At 35.1% G+C, this 20,573-nt stretch overlaps 2 protein-coding genes across 2 annotated transcripts; one reads left to right on the top strand and one right to left on the bottom strand.

Annotated features, from left to right (window-relative positions):
• Window positions 1–2: 2 nt before the first annotated feature.
• LOC135690564 (katanin p80 WD40 repeat-containing subunit B1) lies at window positions 3–12,583 on the top strand. Its single transcript, XM_065208155.2, has 24 exons — window positions 3–370; window positions 2,528–2,658; window positions 3,116–3,233; window positions 3,686–3,786; window positions 4,157–4,198; window positions 5,171–5,254; window positions 5,409–5,524; window positions 6,163–6,234; window positions 6,348–6,408; window positions 6,706–6,795; window positions 7,072–7,125; window positions 7,290–7,349; window positions 8,085–8,155; window positions 8,300–8,353; window positions 8,488–8,582; window positions 8,824–8,895; window positions 9,003–9,028; window positions 9,350–9,706; window positions 9,969–10,056; window positions 10,388–10,473; window positions 10,740–10,816; window positions 11,145–11,219; window positions 11,608–11,727; window positions 12,114–12,583. The coding sequence occupies exons 1-24, from the start codon at window positions 337–339 to the stop codon at window positions 12,244–12,246; spliced, it is 2,217 nt and encodes a 738-aa protein (XP_065064227.2). The 5' UTR covers window positions 3–336; the 3' UTR covers window positions 12,247–12,583.
• A 1,864-nt stretch (window positions 12,584–14,447) lies between these two features.
• Window positions 14,448–19,721, bottom strand: LOC148960292 (uncharacterized). The gene is made up of 2 exons (XM_089113745.1): window positions 18,360–19,721; window positions 14,448–15,137 (listed from the first exon to the last, which is right to left on the bottom strand). Exon 2 carries the CDS (start codon window positions 15,132–15,134, stop codon window positions 14,832–14,834), a length of 303 nt encoding a protein of 100 aa, XP_088969871.1. The 5' UTR covers window positions 15,135–15,137; window positions 18,360–19,721; the 3' UTR covers window positions 14,448–14,831.
• Between the last annotated feature and the right edge of the window lie 852 nt (window positions 19,722–20,573).

Genomic DNA, 20,573 nt, shown 5'->3' with positions numbered 1-20,573 from the left:
CGAGGTACATGTCGTTTTGTCTTCTCGTGAAGGTGTAGCGGCAAATTTCAGGCGTTGTTTGAGCTGGAATTTAGAAGGAAACCTTCTAGGAGTCCAATATTTTTATAACGTTCAAAGATAAACACTACAATTTCAACATCCTTTATAAAGAGGCCTGGCTCACGTTAAATAAATTTAATTTTTAAAGACATCATCCACGGCCTAACTTCGACGCAGGGATGCGAGAAGAGGACCTGGACAGACAAGCTTTCGTTGTTTCTAGTGGTAACTACGTATGATAAGCGCAATGTAAAGCTGAATTCGAAGAAAAAAGAGTTGAATTGGTTTAAAAGGAAAATGGCAAATCAAGGAAAGCGTGTCTGGAAGCTGCGTAAGTCTGATTTCAGTCACATTCATGTTTCCATCATATCATAATTTCTGTTTCAATTATATGACACTGACAGGTGCAGGTTTGGTCGTCATATCCCCAAAATTTGGATCGTAGCCGTGATATTAATCCACTTTAAGCTGGCGCGTCGGTTTCTTAATGTCCTGTTATCTCAAGAGTGATAGATCGGACCTAATTAGTAGTTTTGAAAAAGTATAGGGTTTTCAAGCAATACTTTAATTTTTCTCTTTTTTGTTTTTTTATTCTTTGTTAAATCATTACTCTTTTAAAGCATACTTTCTACTTCCTCAGATTTCTACTGCATTATTTATACATTTTGTATCCGAATTTTATTGTTTTTATGTCAAATTTCTTTCCCCACGAAAACTTTGCTAAAGAGCATTTTAAAAGAACTGAAAACATATTGCAATGAAAATAGACAACCTTAACAGTAAATCTAACTCAAGAATGGGCCAAGAGAGTCTAGTAGGCAATACGATAATACGCCTGCCTCAGCAATAAGCTGAGATGAAGTGAAGCAGGCCTTTTGGTAAGAAATAGCCAACGTGAGTGGACCACCACTCGCATGATTTCTCTTGCGCTAGCAATCGCACCAAAATTAGTAATAATAATGAACAATGCTAAAACTCTCATAATATTTATAAAAATAAAATGATCCTGTTATAATTAACTTTTGTGTAGGTAAAATCAAATGAAAATGAACTATTTCAATGAGCTTTAAGAATGATTGAATGCTCAATTTAAACATGCTTCCTTCATAAAAATGGTCTACATCGCAAAGGTCATAAAGATGTTATTGCTGGATGATCACAAAATTTTTTTAAAAGGGCTCTTCTGCCCAGAAAATGCTTCAAGTGCTATTGTAGTTCAAATACTAAGTGCCTATAGTATTCTTAAACATTCACGGTGGAATTAATTTTCGTATGCATTTTGTCGTTAATTAAACTTATATATATTTCCTGTGTTTTGATATACCAGCTTTGTATTGTCTATGTCACTTCCTTGCATCACAAAACATGAAGTTAGAAATGGTTTAATTGATGAGATTTACCATTTGATCACACCATCGAATGATCAACCACTTGTGTGGTTTGGTTCATGCCAGTGCTGACATGATCATGAGTGATCGCTCACATCAAACGAAAAGGCCTAAAATGAAGTCATTGCAATGCACATGATGCAATCTGCTATTTGTTTGAAAGCAACATTTTAAAAATAGCATCTATGTGCAAGGCATTATCTTACAAACTTTACACTGAAGTTTTGAAGTGCATCACAGGTAAAGGTAATACAAGCAATATAGAAGCCTGACTTTTAAATCAATTTTGAAGTACCCCATTTTTAAAAATTAATGTTATTCTGCTCATCACGTTCTTTTTCAATCTTTTTCAGCAAATATCTTGAAAATAAGCCTATTCAAAAATAGGCTAAAATTTTCTAGACAAAGATAAGCAAGGTCTTATTGTCCAGGAAATATGGTGATTGTAATTAAAGTGGATTACATTAAAGAAGTCACAGCTTAGGTCTACAAGTCTACAGGCTTTAAAATGCTCTAGTGACTTAATACCATAAGATATATACTTCATGTTTTTGATGCATCAATTTTTTTGTATGCTAACACCATACTGTAAAGAATTTATTGGTGCAAGGCATTAATTTGAAAAAAACATTAATCAAACTTTTGTCTGTTAAGGATACAAAGTAGAGACCCAGTAAGATAATTTATATATATATGATTTACTTTATTGATAAATTTATTTTTTGACAGCATTGCAAGCTAGTATTATTAATTTTCACTAACTTTCACTGACTAACTTAATCAAATCAAACCATGCTTTTTGTGAACAACAATGTAGCAAAGAATACTAACAAAACATATTTACACAAATGGGCCATAAATTAATGGTTTAGTGATTGAAAACATTGACAGAAGTATGAATTTTAAAAATGTCAGTGCTTCTTACATTCTGACATACCAACCAGGCTTCTATATTTATGTATATGCCAATAAAGTTTATAAATGATATTCTATAAAGTGTATGCATTGGTTTATATGCAGTTATTACTTTATGTTGACATCTCAATTATTGGAAATGCATCTTTGAGTCTTTGTTAATGGCATCTCAATATTTGTTGTAGAGGAGAATGTTGCTCATAGTTCACAAGTTACATGCTTGGCACTTGGTCCATCCTCTGGAAGGGTCATTGTTACTGGTGGCGAAGACAGGAAAGTCAACATGTGGGCAGTTGGAAAGCCTAATGTAATAATGGTAAATGCTTTAAAGATTGTCAATTTTTACCTTTTCATTTAATTGCTTTTCTATTTTTCTCTATGTCGTATGTATTGTTTGTTTTATTTTGTTCCTAGGTTTGGTTTTGGCTGCAATAGCAGTGTCATACTTTGGTGTTAGAATTTAGAACCACAGTAATTTCAAAGTAGAGCTCCAGTTGATGTTGAAAACATTGCTTTTCAATTTGGCTAACTTTCTGGTTCAAAATACACAAAATTGTTTGATTGTATACACAAATGTGTGAAAGTTTGATTGTATTTTAACAGTTTGTTAGTGACAAAAATATTGGCCAGATTAATTTAGATGTAACAGTCATAGAAGTCTACTTTCAAAGCTAATAAATTTAACAGTGGAAAATGGAAAATGTTGTGGACAGTAACTAAATTTAAGTTATTTTTCACATTTCTAATTAATGTTTCAATCCTCAATGTTTTAGAGCCTATCTGGCCACACAGCACCCGTGGAAAGTGTACAATTTAACAATAGTGAAGAACTTGTTCTTGCTGGCTCCCAGTCAGGGACACTAAAAATATGGGACTTAGAAGCTGCTAAAAGTGTGTACTTTTGCATTTCTTTCCTTTTCCAAACTCTGATCTTACATTTACCAGATAATTTTTAGGCTCTCAAGATTTTGATATTCTGTGCTTTTCTTGCTTTATCATTATCTGGGGTTGCAATTAACAATCCTTTCAATAAGGTTTTTAATTGACAAGTCTTATTTTTCATGAGTAGTTTTCCATTAGTAGGTCAAATTTTGTAAATTTTTACTTGAAAAATATAAAAGATTTAGTTCATCTCATAGAATAAAAAGACAATGCATACATTCATGTCTGCACATATTTTGAATAACCATTGTGTTTAGATTTATATAAGTATAATATTGTTAAATGGTTAGATGACTGTTATTTAAGTTTAACATATAAAAAAGATTCAAATATTATTGCAATCTTATTTTTTATTTGATTGTTGTCTAAAGTCCTAATTGATAACTTTATATCTCATTTAGTTGTTCGAACCTTAACTGGTCACAAATCATCAATAAAGTGCCTGGACTTTCACCCATATGGAGATTTTGTTGCTTCAGGATCGTCTGACACAAATCTTAAGGTAATGTAGGCACTCTGGGCTTTCTGAAGTCGTTGACAGGCAATCTTTCATACAAATAAGAAACCATACCTCATTAATGCATCTGAAAATGTGAGAAAGCCATTGAAATGCTATTACTAGTGGTACCATTTGCGCTAATTCAAAATTTCTAATATCTTTATTGTGATGGGCTATAATTTTTTTCTGCACTATGAGTTACAAAATATCATGCCACTTTGTTGCCTCACAAAGAATAAATCAATCAGAGGTAAATGTGTAGCTGAGCAAGATCTTTTAATGTTAGATTTTTTGATAAATTTCTTTTATCAAATCAAATATCTTTATTGACAAAATGATAATCTGTATCTTTATCAATCAATGTTGATTTCAGCTTTGGGATGTAAAAAGGAAAGGCTGTATTTTCACATATAAGGTTAGTGTAGATTTTGTCAGATCTCCCGTCTAAGTTATATAGATTTCTTAAATTACAACTTTGTACTGTAAAACTGTATTGGCATTTTCAGATTCTCGTATTTAAATGCTCTCTTTTGTTCCATGTATCTTGCTCTACTTTTCTTGATATGACTTGGAGCTCTACCTTTCTTTGTTACATTTGATTTCAGTTTTGCAGAGCCTAACCATTTAATTTTGTGGTATTTCTTTCTTACATCTTGAAATGTTATCTAAAAAGCTATATTCACCGACTGTTCTTACTGCAGATGGTAGAATGTCAATCTCATAAATGTCTAATTATGTTTCTATCTCTGTAACTCTTGCATCTGTTTTCCATGCTCCAGTCGTTCATCTGTCACATTGTTAAATGTCATTTGATAATGAAAGGAAAAATATCCTAGTTTTTGCCATGCAATTTTTGCTTCATATTGACAAATTTCTTTAGTTTCTGCTGTTTCCATTTATGTCCCGTAAGCTGTTCTTTGATGAAGGCTTTGGGCTTTTGTTCCTTCCTTTTTTCAAACACATTTTAGGAATAATATATTTCTTATGATGATGGTTTTTCCTCATCATGGGTATTTTTTGTCATTTCTTATTGTTCCTGTTGAAGGTTTTGATTTATATTCTCCATTAATGAATTCAGACAATCCAACAAATAATCCAAAGAGCATGTCTTTCTTTTGGCAACTTTAATTTGGATCCACATGTTAAGTCTTTCAATTGAGTTAAGCCGTATTCGTTGCTTGTATGTCTCAGTTATGACAGGCAGTATTTACATGTCAAAACTCAATGCCAGATCGATATTTGTATATCCAATTGCTTTTTTATGGCTTTAATTGGGACATAAACAGCTTTCTATCAAATGCCTTACCTGGAGAATGTTTTCGTCTAAAGGCCTCTTTATTTCATTTTTATACTTTGCAACTTTAACTTTCCATTTATTCTTTCCTAGGGTCATACTGATTCAGTTAATCATTTGCGATTCAGTCCAGATGGCAGATGGATTATTTCTGCGGGACAAGACGGCGTCGCAAAAGTAAGTTTTGTACCTTACTTATATCATGATTAATCTTTTCGTTGCCCTTATAGACTATACATCATATAAGCAGACTACCTTACGTAGTTTATTTATCTTCTGCTAAATTTCATACATGTTTAAATGATGTTTTCAATCGCCAAATCTCTTTCAGCTTTGGGACCTAACTGCTGGCAAAATTCTCAATGATTTTAAAGATCATACAAGTGCTGTCAACAAAATTGAATTTCATCCTAAAGAGTTTCTTCTAGCAACTGCCAGTGCTGATCGGTAACTTTCAGTTGTTTATTGTATTTGCTATATTTCTTCAGCCGCATCTCAACTTTTCTGTCATGCAGTACAATATAAGAAACCCCCGGCTGTTGCTTCCTTCTTACTGGCGAATTTGTGACACATTTAGAAAATCTTAATATAAAAGCTTCCCAGAAAAAGCGGGCGGGAAAACTTTGAAGGGAAAGTGCACTGCATAAACCCCATTCCAAAAGCTTTCTTTTCGAGTCAAGTGTTAAAGTGTTAAATCCCCATACCCGATTTAGCAACTTTATGTCTATATATTTGAAAAGCTGCATTGAAAATCAGTGTGCCGTTAAATAAATTCACATAGACGCTAATAATGTTTCAAGTTAAGATGAAAGCCACTCTTGACTTACTCGAATTGTTTGTTCCTACAGGTTTCCTTGTTTGTATAATGTTAAAGCATTTGCTCTTAAGACCTTGTTTCACCTTGTTTCTCGTTTTGTTTCCTGCTTAACCAAATTTCTTGCTTGTTTAAATTTCTTGCTAGAATCAAGGGTGCTCATGAAACTGCGTGCATAAATGACGTGTACATTGCGATTCGTAATACATTCAATGTATATATCATAGTATATTTGACAGATAATGATAAAATTAATGTCATATTTTTCTAGCACTGTCAAATTTTGGGATCTTGAGACGTTCGACTTAATCTCAACCACCGAGCTCGAGCAGTCTTCCGTGAGGTAAGAAATCTTCTATTCAATGTATACCTCTCCCCAAATTCTTTTTATTGCGACAGCTTTCATTAACACTGTGAATAAATGATAAAACACTGACATTGTGGTTTATGTTACAGGGCTATCTCTTTCCATCCAGAGGGTCACTGCTTGTTTAGCGGCTCGCAAGATTCGCTGAGGGTTGGTATTTTGTGCCATTCTTTTCTGACTGAAAGTGCCTTTTTCTTGTTGACTGCATCAGTTGATTTTCATTAGTATGTTAAAATTAAAGATCCGTTAATTTATTTTCTAAATATTTGAAGTGTTATGCAATGTGCGATATATGAAAACAGCAAATGATAATTCTGTTATTCATTTTCAATTAACTTGTGTTTTTTCAAGACTTTATTGCAGTTGGCATTTTATATTTCTGTTCAATATTTATTTACGCCACTATTGAGATGCAGTTAATCCCAATGTTTGCTTGAATCCCGCTAGGTGTATGGATGGGAGCCAAAAGTATGTTATGATTCATTTTCTCTTGGCTGGGGAAAAGTAAGCGACATGGTGTTTTCATCAAATCAAATGGTGAGTCTGCATATTGAGGTCTGGTGCATAACATGCATTGTCCGTTTATTAAGCGAATAATGAAGCAGCATTTTTTGAAGCTCAGATGCTTCCAGGAATATTGATAAATATTTAATCACTTAATGAAAAAAATATTAGAATTTTACATTAATGTCATATTTAGCTGCTATTTCCAGTTTATTGAGCTGGGTTACAGTACATTTATTGATGTAATAAATAACTTCGAAAAGCTTTCAATGAATTATATTTTGCGCTTTCTTGTTGCTTCCTTTTCAGATCGGAGCATCCTTTGCACAAACTAATATGTCTGTTTGGGTTATCGATTTAGCGGTATGTTTCACCTCTTTTCTTATTCCTAATTTTTGCAATGCATTTTTCTGTAGGTTCTTTTATTCAATACTTCAAGCTTTGATACTGCTTATCAAAAACTCTTTATTTTTCATTCTGTGTATTTGATATTTTTTGGTAGCTAAAATAGTTCTACTCTTGTTTAGCATCTTCCGGAGTCAATTTCGGATGCTGATAAAAGGGAACAGACTTTGAAGAAGGAAAAGGTGTGTTTCAGAATTTTGTTATTTTATTTGCTATATCAGTAGTCGTTTGTCGATTTCTACACATCTGTTTGCATTTCAAAAGAATGCCTATGAATACAGTTAAAATTGAACCGTTTTCCCTATTTTATTTCGATTTTAGTTTCGCCATTTTGTGCTCGATGCCGTACACGCATTGATGCGTAGAGCAGGAAGGTGTTAAGATGGAACTCATAATTTCGCGCTTAATGTGATCTTCAGGCAAAAGTTCTAATGATCGCATCAAGCTTGAAACTCTGAGCTGCATTCAGAATGGCTCTTTTCTACATACCGAAGGGTCAAAATCAAAATACCGTAAAAGCTCTATTAAGCCCCCCTCTCTATCAAGCTCCCCCTCTTTAGCCTCTGACAAAAAAACATGCGCATTGAGTGGGTCCCTTGACGGGTGTGATGATGATAATATCATGTGCATTAAATATGGCCCCTGTAAATATTTCTTTGTGCGCCTTTTAAGTCAAGAGGATACTGATGTTGATTCTTTCGAATAATTCTCAGAGCATTGTGGCATTTTAAGAATATGTTTTATTTTGAATAATTAATTAGCCCCCCTCTTTAATAAGCCCCCTATCTTTAAAGCCCCCTTTGACTGAAAGTAATAAATAACAAATGGGGGCTTAATAGAGTTTTTTCGGTGGATGAAACTGAAATTTTGCTTCAGTTTTCTTAAAGGAAATTACTCATTTTTTATTTATTAAACAGGGACCAGAAGAAGCAGTCAATCCTGCAGGAGGAGGAAATGCTCCTGTACCCAATGCTTCACGTAAACAAAGGTAGGTTTGTTCTGTTAATTATTTTCATGTATAATTTGCTTTCTCGTAATTTGAGCACAAAAGAAAACTCTAACTGTTTTCCATATTTACCTGATAGTATTTCAGTTGTCATATTTTTAGCATTAATACCTGATTTGGTTACAGCCCTCAAAGGAAATCTTTTAATACAAGACCAAGGACGACGTCATCAAAACCAAAGTAAGTGTTACTTTTTTCTAGCTCAAATTTTTAAGTCAATTTACTAGTTTTTTCATTTAACTGTATGAGAATTTCCAGGCACCTCATAAGGTTTTTGAAACTTTTTGTTGAATTCCTATAATTTTGCATTTCAGACCCGCTGTAAAAGAAGAAACGCCTGCGGCAGTTGTGGAGGATGACGACCAGCCTGTGACATATGACAAAGCTTTCAAGCCATCGGCAGTGTTACGTAAGGACTCGTTCCCAGACTTCCTTTCAAGGGCCTTCATGAATCCTTTGCATTTTGTGTTTTTTTGCTTTGTTTAACAGTATTCAAAGTCGTGCGTAGTATTTGAGTATGTTTTAAAATTAGATTAATAGATAAATTGACTTGATCTATTGCTTACCAATGCATTTATCGTCATGCAATTTTAATGCTATTTGAATTGACCAGAAAAGACGAGATCTTGATCAGTATTCTTTCCTTACAGGAAGATCGCCATCAAGTGAAAGACGTCTTATCGAGCCGTTTAAAGCCCCGGATGAACAGATCAAAAGTGCCGGTAAGATATCAATTGTTTGTTTCAATGTCACTTAAATTCTTTAGTATTAAGATGAAAGTAATTGTTGATAATTATTTGGTGTTAATATTCTTGAATTTTTCTTTCAGATCCTGTTGTTTCAGAGTCTCGAAAGGTAAAAATCGTCTTGATGTTAATACATAAGTTTAGATGACATTTATAACTTTGATTCGACTTAGATCACGTAAAATTTACTTTCCTGCAGAGCTCTTCTCTCACACTTTGCCACAAAGTTTATTGCATACAAACGCGAAAATGTTTTCTTTACCATTTAGAGTCAAACCAAACTATTCTTACTGAACCCATTGCGTTTTTGCACTGAACATTTGAGTCGAACAGTATGTGGGCGTGTATGTCTGTGAATGATGCAAGTCTATAATCATGACCTTATTAAAATATTATGCTTGTTTAAAATTTGTTTCTTATCATCGTTCAGGGCGACAATGAAAAAGGGAAGCCCGAGAGTAGAGGCAAAATATCCCCTGAAGGAGAAAAAGGCAAAGAACAGCCTCCCAATGTTGAAGTAGCCTCGCATGAGCCTGCTCCTCAGCCTCAAATCCAAAATGTAGTTGCAGCAAAGGTCGAAACCAAAGAATCGAGGGCGCCCTCAAGACAGCCACCCTCACCGGATCCAACACCTCAAGCTCCTAGCAACCCGCAATGGCGAGAAAAGGCTTACATTGACCCTCGACCAGTGCATCCTTCCTCAGCTCAGCCGCCCTTTCAACAGAACAGTGAAAAGGCTAGGCCTGAAAGTGAGGTCGCAGGAGTGAACTTAAATGACTTTATGCCGGTATGTACTGCATGATTTCATTTTCATAATGCCCTTTTCTTATGCACACTGAACAAAATTCGGATTTCAAAACTGATCTTTTGTCAAGTTCCTTTAAATGCTGTTTTTATAAACTTCATATGTACCTCTCACCCGAAGCGTCCAAGTACAGGAATAATTTTTAAGTTATCTAGAAAACCATGGAAAAATCAGTTTAAAATTGTGTTTTTGGTCTTCCTTTCACTATTTTCACACTTTGAAAACACTTTCTGTCCCTTTCCAGGTTATTTCAAAGATAGGAAAGGATGTACGGAATGATCTACCGTCTCACCACATTAGCGATGAAGCTACGATGGGCCTGCTTAGAAAAAGTAATTTTTTATATTTATTAACTATGGTGGTGTATCTATGTAATTTATTTTTTAAAATTTTCTTCTCTAGCGCACTCTTTTGCCGCTTGTCGTGAAATAAAGGTAGGTATCCATATGGAATGCGGCGGGTTTAGATGAAATGAAGACTAATGTGTGAGAAGACGAAAGTTTTATTGTATATAATTAAGTAAGAAGGAATCTGTTTTGTCTGTCGACCTCGCTCTTCGGCTATACAGAAGTTTAGCTGTAAGAACCGCTATCAGCACCCTCAGTGGATCAAGAAGAGACTTCTGTAAGGAGTTTTGATGGTTTTATTGTGTTTTTCTTGAAGGTCACCAGTCTATTTGCACGATAATGACCTCTCGACTAAAGAACTTATCAATTATCGGTCAGATGTGGACAGATGGAGAAATTAAGGTTCGTTCCACTGGTACCATTTGTTTTACTATCAGTATGCTATTGTCAGTATTAGTATGTCATTGTAACCAAAGGCCCTCATGAGGCAGTCGTTGACAATCGCTTTTTGTCACTTCTGGTAATGCGAAAATACAGAAAACCTTAGAATAATTTGCAGTGCATTTGTAAATGGCAAATTTTGTATTTGAAATAGTTAGCAACTTACGATAAGCCTATTTCGTTTTTAATGAATTTCCATCTAAAGCTAAAGTGTCTTTCATTTTTAGTCAGCTGTCCAGACTGCTGCATCCATGCCTGACCAAGCCATTCTTATCGATCTATTGAATGTTTTAGTTTTGAAACAGTATGTACCTTGTTTCTAGCTAAAACCTTTTTGCATGAATTACAAACCAAAGTTTTTATTTGCTCGAAAGTTTTGATTTTGAGGTACCAATATTCTTCCCTACTCGTTTTGTTCAAGATAAAAAAGACGTGTTGTTTTATCTGTTAGTTATCTGTTTATCAAACCTAGTAATTTCTAAAGTTTTAAAAGAAATAATACATTTATGCTAGAGGAAATTAAACAATAGTGTTCCGCTTAAGAATGCCTAATGCAATACCTAATCATTGATAGGCCTGATGTCGTTGAGGAGACCGCCGGATGCCTTTTTATCCAAGCGTTTTTATTGCAGGACACTTTGGAATCTTGATATATGTGTGGTGGTGCTGCCTCAAGTGAAAGAGATGCTTAGCAGCAAATATGAAAGGTTTATTTTTTCTTCAATTTTCTTTATTTTAAGTTTACTCGATCTTTCTGCCGCCGTTTTTAGAAAAAACACTTGTCGCCCCCCTTAAGGTGATGCTTCCACTGATCTTTTAGCAAGACAATTTCAAAATAGGTCGTCTCAAAAGTTTTACTTTCATAGTTTTATGAAGAATAAGTGCTGGTGGGTCATTTTATAACAATCATTTCAATCAAGTGAAACACCAGGCAAAATAGTTCAAATTGTTTTGGGATTGATTTTATTGTGACAGGCGTGGGGAAATTTTTTACAAAAAGCTAGATAGCACATAGTATTTAGAACATCGTCACTTATATCCCAGAGTTCGCAGTATCCGATAAAAGTTTTTGATTTTTCGCTTTTTTACCTGCAGCTACGTAGAGACTGGATGCAGCGTCATCAGGCTTGTGTTAAAAAGTTTTGCGCCAGTCATAAAAAGCAACATGGCCGCCCCACCTGTTTCAGTGGGATGCGATATCGTTAGAGAGGAAAGGTAAGAAAACGACTGATCTTTTGCAATGAAATTCCATGATGCGGAGCCTAACGGGAAATAGGGGCCCTGGAAATAGCATCTCTGTTTAACTATGCATTGGGGACTTTGCTTCTATGGATAGAGGTGATAGATGTCTGTGAATAGGGGATAAAGGTGTCCAAATATCATTTCATTCTGCCGTTTGATATCGCACGTTGTTGGCAAAATACTACTTCCTTTACATTTAGATAACTGTAACAAGAATTTGACGAATACATGATGTCCTTTTTCTTCGTCGTCGTACTGGTTATTAATTTAGATAACTGTAGAATTCATTTGACTGAAGTAAAGAATGATCTATTTCAAATATTGTAAATTCGCTTTTATTTTTATGGATCTTTTTGCAGGTATCAAAAATGTAGAAGATGTCACTCATACTTAATGGACATAAAAGAACTTGCAAACAGACTTTCGCACAATCACGGCAAACATGGTGCAATGAATAAACAGATATCGCTAGCTTTAAATGCCATAGACTGAACTGTTTGTCATGAAAGCAGCAATTTCATTGTCTAAAATGTGACAATATCTATCTAAGCTTTTAAGCTAGATTGTGTTTCTCCTCCAGGAATATGACAACAAGTGAGGAAATTTAGCTTTTTTACTGTGATTCAAAGTATTCCGTCGAATCTCATGGATTGGGTACTACCGTCAACGTGTTCAATTGGATTTCATGTTTGTATTTTAGTAAAGCTTTGATGCACTCTTATTAGGTCCCGTTTGCAAGTAGCACTCGGCTGGTGATTCATAGTTGCACTTTTTAGATCATTAGTAATCAGCCATAGTTGATTGTGGATAACATAGTACACGAGAATAACACTGCATTTTATTTAGTCGCCTGTTCGCATCTTCTGTGTCAGGTTTTCCTTGCTTTTTTAATTGAAAGAGCAGGATCTGAACAATAGTACGTGACAATGTCTTAAAAATCCCAAGAGGTTAAAATGTGCCACATTTGAACTCTTTAAGTTTCAATGTCTTAGAGACGTCAGTACCATTCATTTGGTACCAAGTAGAAGCTTTTAAGTTTTGGTTCGCAAGACATTCTTCTTTTCAGCCCTAACTGATTCAATCAGATCTTAAGAAACCTTCGTTACTACTGTGATAAAGAGGGCCAGTAGCAACAGGTTCCTGAAGAGCAATCGGAACAGAGGCTATCATCATCATACAGCTCTTGCATGGTAACGAGACCAGACATTGCAATTCTTTGTTCTGATTTTTATAAGGGTGTTTTTTTTCAAAGACTTCTTGTGACCGCAATCTTCTGAAAAAAATTTCCTGTGAAAATCATTAGAAGATTTTTGTTGCAATATCTAAAAAATGCAATAAGTATAATGTTGCTTGAATCAAGCACATAAGCCAATAAGGCGATTTGCCGAATGGTTCATTCCAAAAACTACCATTATGTACAGAAGAGACGAATCTGCCGTCTTGTGTTTGAGTTGCAAGGAGGACATTTTTCAAAAATACATCACATAGGAGGTTGGTTATTTCTGTATTACCTGTAGAGCCTCTATTTGTTTAAGTTAGAGTGGCTGGAAAGCGGAAAACGTTTGGCAAAATCAAGTGCAAACAGCAAGTTCAAAGTTAAAGCTTGTTTTTTCTTGGTCGAGAAACTTCTCGGAAAGGAAAGGCAAGACAACTGAGATGAAGCTCTAGCCAATTTAAAAGATGAAGCAGTTGGCCTACAATATCCAACATAAATTTCCCTCTATGCTGTTGAGAGGAGAGGGCTACACTGCTAAAAATAAAGAGTGTTTCACAAAGTGACAGCATCCAGTTGAGAGTCTACTCTCTCTCATAAAAACGGAAGCAAATTAGGGAAAATTGTGCATCATTTATTAAATCTTGAAATTAGAAATATTTTTGTTAACCCAGGGGCCAGGGGTGCACTCAAAAATAGCCCAAGTATGAGAAGTAAATTTTTACTTTTTGCAACGAAAGCTCTTCAGCTCACTAGCACAATATCACTGTGCTAAATATATCACTGTGCTATTTTTAAATATCATGAAATTTTTTTCCTTTGGCATTTTTATTCCTTCCAAGTTGCCTAACTTCTCGTTAAGTGTATACAACTGTAGATTGTTTATTCATAATTGAAAGTTTCCTGTTAGGAAAAATTTTTACGTACGATTCCCTTCCAATTGTCACGCGGTCACAGGGAAAATAGCGCACTGATTTTTTTTACAACGCTTGAAACTGTGATTGCTGGATAATATCAGGGACTTTGGGCGTCCCTTCCGGAGTTCGGTTTCGAAGTCATGCCATGAATGCAAAAGCTTCTAATTTCTCTATGTAACAAGGTCCATTTTTTTGTTATTCCATGTTTTTCTTTCTTTTCTTCAATTATCGTTTATATTATTTAAACGTTTATCTACCAAGGTCACTAATCTACGAGAAATATTTTCAAACCTGGGAAGTTATTTATCTTACTGTTGTCAGAATAAACTATTATTTGTCAATGATGATAACAGTTTGTTTTTCAAGGCTGAAAACTACATTAGCAAAAGCAATTTGTATAAAGATAGGACTTCTCAATTTTTCTCTTCCAATTAACCAATTGAAAATTGAGTAAGGTGTTTTTGTTCTCGTTAAATTTCTACAAATAAATTTTCAGTTTGTAGTTGCTTAAAAAGCAAACATTTTACTGTTGAATCTTTTAGAAACCTGGTAAGTAATAATTCTATTCCCCGTTATAAAAAACTTGCCGATTTGTTGTTATACAGGGGTGTCTCTGAAGACGACTCAAAATAACTAGATTGGTCATCATATTATATACGAAAGAGTTAGCGTTCACTTGCAAATATACAAGAAACCAAGCACAAGTTCGTATTGCCATATAGCTTTGTTGATGACAATAATGATTAAGAATGCTCATGAAAATTGAATGACGACGAAATGGTTGTTGCTGTTGTTGTTGCTGTTGTTGTTGCTGCTGCTATTGCTGAAGTTGGCGTTGCTGTTTTAATGGCTTGATAACAATAAACGTATATAAATCACCGAAATTTGGTTTTCAGTGCATTTAAAAGTTTTGCAAAATGAGGCAAAATTATAAAAATTGCGGCTCCTTAGAGAGTTTGCTTTTCCACTTTTCTGTTTTTCTCAAACGCTTCAGTTAAATCTTTTCCAAGTTTGCCCCAGTTCGGACCCTTCAAAGACGAAAACAAGGGGCCGTCGGACGGAGACGAACATGGTGTAGTTCCCCCGCAGCTCTTCACTCGATCTGTAGCTAGCTTCAATCCGTGTCGTTTTTTCGCCACTCCGTCAGGGCCTTTCAGTATTATGGTCGGCTTTCCATCTTTTGCTGGTTCCTTAGACACTGAAGCTGTTTCCTTTTTGTCTGACACACACTGCTGATGCTTTTCCTCCATTATCTAGAATGAATTTCGTTTACCTTATTTATGTCATCCAAAAGAAATCGCAGATTGAATAGTCATAGAACAACAAATCCTAGAATAAACCTAAAGTGCATATACTTTTCAAAGCATTGGAAGTAGCTTTGAAAAAAGTCAATATTTTAGAAAATACTGCTTTCTTGTAATGACCCGCTCCGAAGTATAAAACAAACTGCAGCATATCTCATCACCAGTCCAGGCAGGGCTGATTCACAAAAATGTTAGAGAATCTTATTATCGTTTTTTAAAATGTTAGTTGTTTTCGTGATAAACTGTCTTATTCACTGCAATTTTTCAGATTTGTTACATTTGCATTTATTACATTGTCTATATCCTTCCAAGTTGATAAAAATGAACTAGATGATGACATGTTCACCTCCATAATATTCGTAGGGGTTTCACACTACCGAAGGCGTCTCGCACTTCCACTTGTGTCACTGTATGTGTAAATAGAAATGCGTCAGACCGTAAATTGAAAGCATTTTAGAAATACAATAACGATACTATAAAGTTATGAAATTTTTGTAATAGCTTTAATACTAACAAAATTTAGTGTTGCATCATGACTGTGTCAAATTGGATCTATAACCTGTTTCATCCTTTCACTGCTGATTTTTCAATTTGTGCGAAATTACATGGAAAATGGTTCTATGAAAATAATTGAACCAAATAACCGCCCACCTCCTGGCTTTGTAAGAGACAAGATATCTATCTGTTCATACAATGTTTGTGTCTCCTGCATGTGGTCTAGGCTCATTCAATATAATATCAGTACCTAATCCATAAAGATAAAGTTATCAAGCTAATACGATATTTTTTCATTTTAAGAGTCTTAACAGTTCATTGCTTAGTTGATGGACAGAAGAATCTCAGATCGACAGCAAAAAAACATTATTTCGATTCGTTTGAAGATTCTTCTGAAAACTTAAAAAGACTTTATCGTTAAGGTTGGCCTGATTTCCCGTTTTTGCAATATTTGAAGATATGAAAAATCAAAGTGATTAGTTTTATTATTTTATCGTTAGCCTCAGATGAGAGAACTTTTATTACTAATTAATCAAGTACTTTAGATCAATCCGACTCTCGCTGCTCACATCTAAAACTGGTTTCTTAGGTTACAAGAGAAGCTTGAAAGTCAAATTTCATGTTTCTATGGGTCTTAGTTATGCTCGCGATAAATTTTTGCCCTTTCAATTTCTGAATGAGGACAAACGGGGACAGTTCTCCGACTACTTTTTTGATCATCTATTGCAGTCCTTGACATGATACTATAGTGATGCGCCCACTCCTTTGAGTGCGAAGGTCAGGCTTGAAAGAAGTTTATTCAAAACATCTTCACAAGATTAAGATATTTTTTCAACTGACTGCAGCATCTCAAGAACAGTGCATTTTCCAGCAAACTGGAAGCATCAAAGTTCAAATGATCCCCCCCCTTTGGCGCCAACAATGGTGACGCCTCGGACAGTGTAGTTATATCCTGGGCTTTTTCTGATATTTAGATCAAATCTAAAGGGTTGGGAGGTCTGGCGAAAATATGTAAATAGATGCTGTGAATCGACACAATGTATTGCAGAGGATGGTTTCAATCCGGCAGATTCGTGGTAAATCAAAACAGGCCTGCCTCGCAACTGCCTTGGGGACATGTTTTGAAGAAAGCTTATAGATATTGCCCAGGGTTTTCCATGAGTCTATAGCGATGTTGTAAATATTTGGATGCATTTTCCTACCCTCCCTAGAACGTCTTCTTTGCAATTTTTTGCCGCCAACTTCGGCGACCGACTTCACTAAACTCCTAAATGATTTTACCCCCTACCGACTTCACTAAACTTCCTACCCCCAACCTCTCTAAATAGTGACGTCCGTAATTATCATTGTTGTGCAGTTTGATGATACAGCCGCTACAACGATACTCAAAAATACTGTCAAGTTTTACAAAGAATTACATATACTATTTGAAAATTCTCTAGCACGTCCTGTTAGTAATTGACTAACCGCTCTCCCCTCATTTGAAGGTATTACCCCGTACGCCATATGGATCGGCGTGCTTCCGAACTCTTGTGCTTTTCTTCGCATTCCCAATACTTTGAAGGAAAATTGGAAGATATTTGGAGCGCCATTTTGACCCTTGCCCCCCTGCGATCTTATCCCAAGTACGCCATTGGTGCTCTCTTCCTAAACATTTCTACCTATTTTCCTGGCGACAGTTAGGGTCTTCAATATTTTCGCTGTGAAAGTCAATGCTACGGTAAATCTATTCTCCAACTGAAAAGTCCTGTTACAGTTTCAGTTTAAATGAGAAACCCCTCAAGCTCTTAGTTTGCAATTGAAGAATTATTATCAGAATTGCCCTGAAGCTTGGAGAAAAATAACCTGTACGGTGACAAAGAAATGACATTGCAGTAGTAGTTTTCGACTTCTATTGACTTGAATCCATTGATACAATTCAGGAGATATTTTAGAATTATTCCATATAACTGCTACGTGAATTAAATTTCCTAGTTGCCAGATTACATACTTTAATTTTCATTTGGCAGTTTGTTTTTTAACAGAAAGAGTTTTTGTCTAGTGAATTTACAAACTCATCGTAAATGGGTTGTTCTCCGGGAAGACAAATGACTGCATAAATATATCGTTTGTGTTTATGCGCTTGTGAGAATACAAGTCACCTATTTCATGATAAACATTTTGAAAATCTATAAAGATCAGAAATCTTGCTTCACAAAAAGATTTCATGTACCTATGAAGTAAAATGAGGTTGCATGCTGCAACTTTGAGAGCACGATGCTCATTTCTCTGGTATAAAACACCATACTCTGTACATTAGTCAATCAGAATTGCACAGAGTATCAAAAGACTTGAAATAATTGCTCATAATTTTGCGAATGGCGCTCGTGAGTTGAACATGTGTATAACATGTGTTTGTAAAGTGCAGCTGCAGATGCCAAATGTGCATTGACAATGGTAAAACGTTCATCACGCTTCGATTTACAGGAAAAGTTTTTCGAGACTTGGAGAAAAACCCCTTCATGGTTTGAAGATCATTACATCTTATCAAAATCTTAAGCATTTGTATAAACTGGCATGATATCTGTTAAGACAACATACTTAACAAAATCGAAGTTTTAATTCGCAAATGCAGACATTTGACGTTCTTCAACTGATATGAAAAACAAACTGACTGTAAAGCAATGAATGACTTACCGATGTTTTTGCTCATTTAACAACTTTCTCTTATTTGTAACATTTCATACAACAGGCCTTTTCGAACACTAGTTCACGAATGAAATGCCCATCCTTCTCGTTAATTAATAATGAAATGGAATATAACTCAGAATCTAAGCAGAAATTCTCGAAAATATTTGATGAAATCTTTTTGATGAAAGGAATTATAACAGTTTGAGTCCTAAAGCTGAATGTGTTTTATCTGCTTTTTCATTGTGGTTGTCCGACAACTGCAGCTGTTTCAGCTTTGATTTGGGTCAATCATCGTTCAAGAGCTTTGCCTAGTTTGTGTCGAGAATGGCCAGTTTCCCAAATCTGTAAAACATTTTTACGTTTTTTTCAACTGTAATATAAAGTGCGCTGCATGTGTTGTCTCCAGGTTGTATCTTATTTTGTGAGGCTTGAGAATGGAGGCATGAAAAACAGTTAATACCCGAGGCCTGCGTTTTCAAAGCTCTAAGTGGCGTGACGAATAGGGGCGTAACAAACCTTTTTGAGGCTCTTAATTAATAGAATAGTTGGATCCACAAAAACCTAAAGCAATATTTGTAGCCAAAGTACCGTCTAGATAGATATAAAGTTGTTTTTACTTCTTTTGCATTTTTGATTAAAAACATGCAAACATTTCTAACGTGAGGAATAAGTCAAGGCCTAAAAGTTTAAAAATCCTAAGTTGCAGCAAAATGTTTTGAACACTCTATCAAGCTGTACATTGTTTAACATGGCTTGAACAGAATCATTATAATCAAGACCAAGATGCAACGGTGCACTAAAACACTAGTGCAAATTAAAGCACATCCATCAGTGTCTCAAAAACGAACAAACTACTTTGCAATTCAACTATCAACAAAATACAAAGCAACATCAACATACAGGGAGTCTAGTCCTTTACATCACACGGTACTTCTTTTTACTTTAAGCGTCACAGTTTCTAAACACCCAGACAAGTAAATGATATTTAAGCCAAGGTTATATTCAAGACCTAGAGGCAAAATCCAGTTGTTGAAGGTAGCGCCTACATTACCAACAATCGTTCCCTATTTCTCCATCAATATCATTAGATAATTCACTGCTGTTACTTCCAGCCGATCCCTACCTTTGTGCCGATCCACATGCTCGCTAGAACTCTACATACTGCGGTAAAGGAATTCCGAAAGAGGTGGGCATAGAGTGGAGCATCTTCTGGTCTTGTGACATTTTTCGCTCAAAAGCAATGCCAATCAATAACCAATAATTGCCACAATAAGCCAAATAATAAATTACTTTAATAGTCTTTTAGTATTTTAGTCATCAGTCTTTAAAGGTTTAGTCCTTCTCCAGCAACGATTTTAATTTTCAATCATTTTCCAAGAATGGTATCCCATTCCTGTCATCACATTTATTAAATAGTTCTGTTAACGGGAATATCTCCAGGTAGGTAGAGTGCTCGATAATTAGTCTGATTCCAAAAAATTGCTTTGGAAAATTAGCTACATATTAAAACTTTTCTAACATATAAAATACTGATCCACGTAATCAATACCGATTAACCACAATCAGAAGACTGAGGAACATGACTTGTGTTGTACAAAGTTTGTTGTCCTTCATACAGGGATTGCCTTCTGGGGTATTCATTAGAGTTCTGTGCCCCTCTTGAATTAATTGTAGAATATTGCATTTAAAGCATTGCGAGGTTTGGTTTGGCAACAGTACTGCTGTTGCCTTCAAATAAGTTGTTGTTATAAAGCTGCTTTCGAATCGATTAGGCCGTGACAAAATGAGACGAGTTTCATCTATCATTTTTCTTTTCGTTTATCTACATATCTTAAAATTGCAGTTTGCTTATATCTTGTTTTGAGGGTTTACCTAACTTTATAATTAACACTATTCTAATACCATATTTTCGTTTACAAAACTTTGTAAGCAAGCTCTTAATGATATTATAGTATCTTTGTGCGTTACTAATTTTTAATGAAAAAAACTTTTAGTAGAAAATCATTCTTGATGCTGAAGCCAAGGTACATTTTCCGGGGTTTGCTTTTTTCTATGCGTTTTCGTCACTTATTTCAAGCACTTGAATTTGAGTTCATTACATGGTAAGAACACTACACATAGAATGACTACGTGTGTTAGAAATGGAGAGAGTGTGGATTGAAAATTATTTTTATCAACTGTTGAATCAGACAGTGGAGGGTGGGGGCATGACACCCACTT

The sequence above is a fragment of the Rhopilema esculentum genome, chromosome 4 (genome assembly GCF_057945365.1).
Source record: "Rhopilema esculentum isolate cy_ngs chromosome 4, ASM5794536v1, whole genome shotgun sequence".
In the NCBI taxonomy this organism is placed as follows: Eukaryota; Metazoa; Cnidaria; class Scyphozoa; order Rhizostomeae; family Rhizostomatidae; genus Rhopilema; species Rhopilema esculentum.
This window is presented reverse-complemented; position numbering and strand designations above follow the sequence as displayed.

Bases quoted from the DNA above. Each gene is read 5' to 3' on its own strand.
- LOC135690564 (XM_065208155.2), top strand. From the start codon at position 337: ATGGCAAATCAAGGAAAGCGTGTCTGGAAGCTGC. The intron at 6,796-7,071 runs GTGAGTCTGCAT...CTTCCTTTTCAG, and splicing joins TGTTTTCATCAAATCAAATG to ATCGGAGCATCCTTTGCACA. The intron at 8,354-8,487 runs GTAAGTGTTACT...TTTGCATTTCAG, and splicing joins ACGACGTCATCAAAACCAAA to ACCCGCTGTAAAAGAAGAAA.
- LOC148960292 (XM_089113745.1), bottom strand. From the start codon at position 15,134: ATGGAGGAAAAGCATCAGCAGTGTGTGTCAGACAAAAAGGAAACAGCT.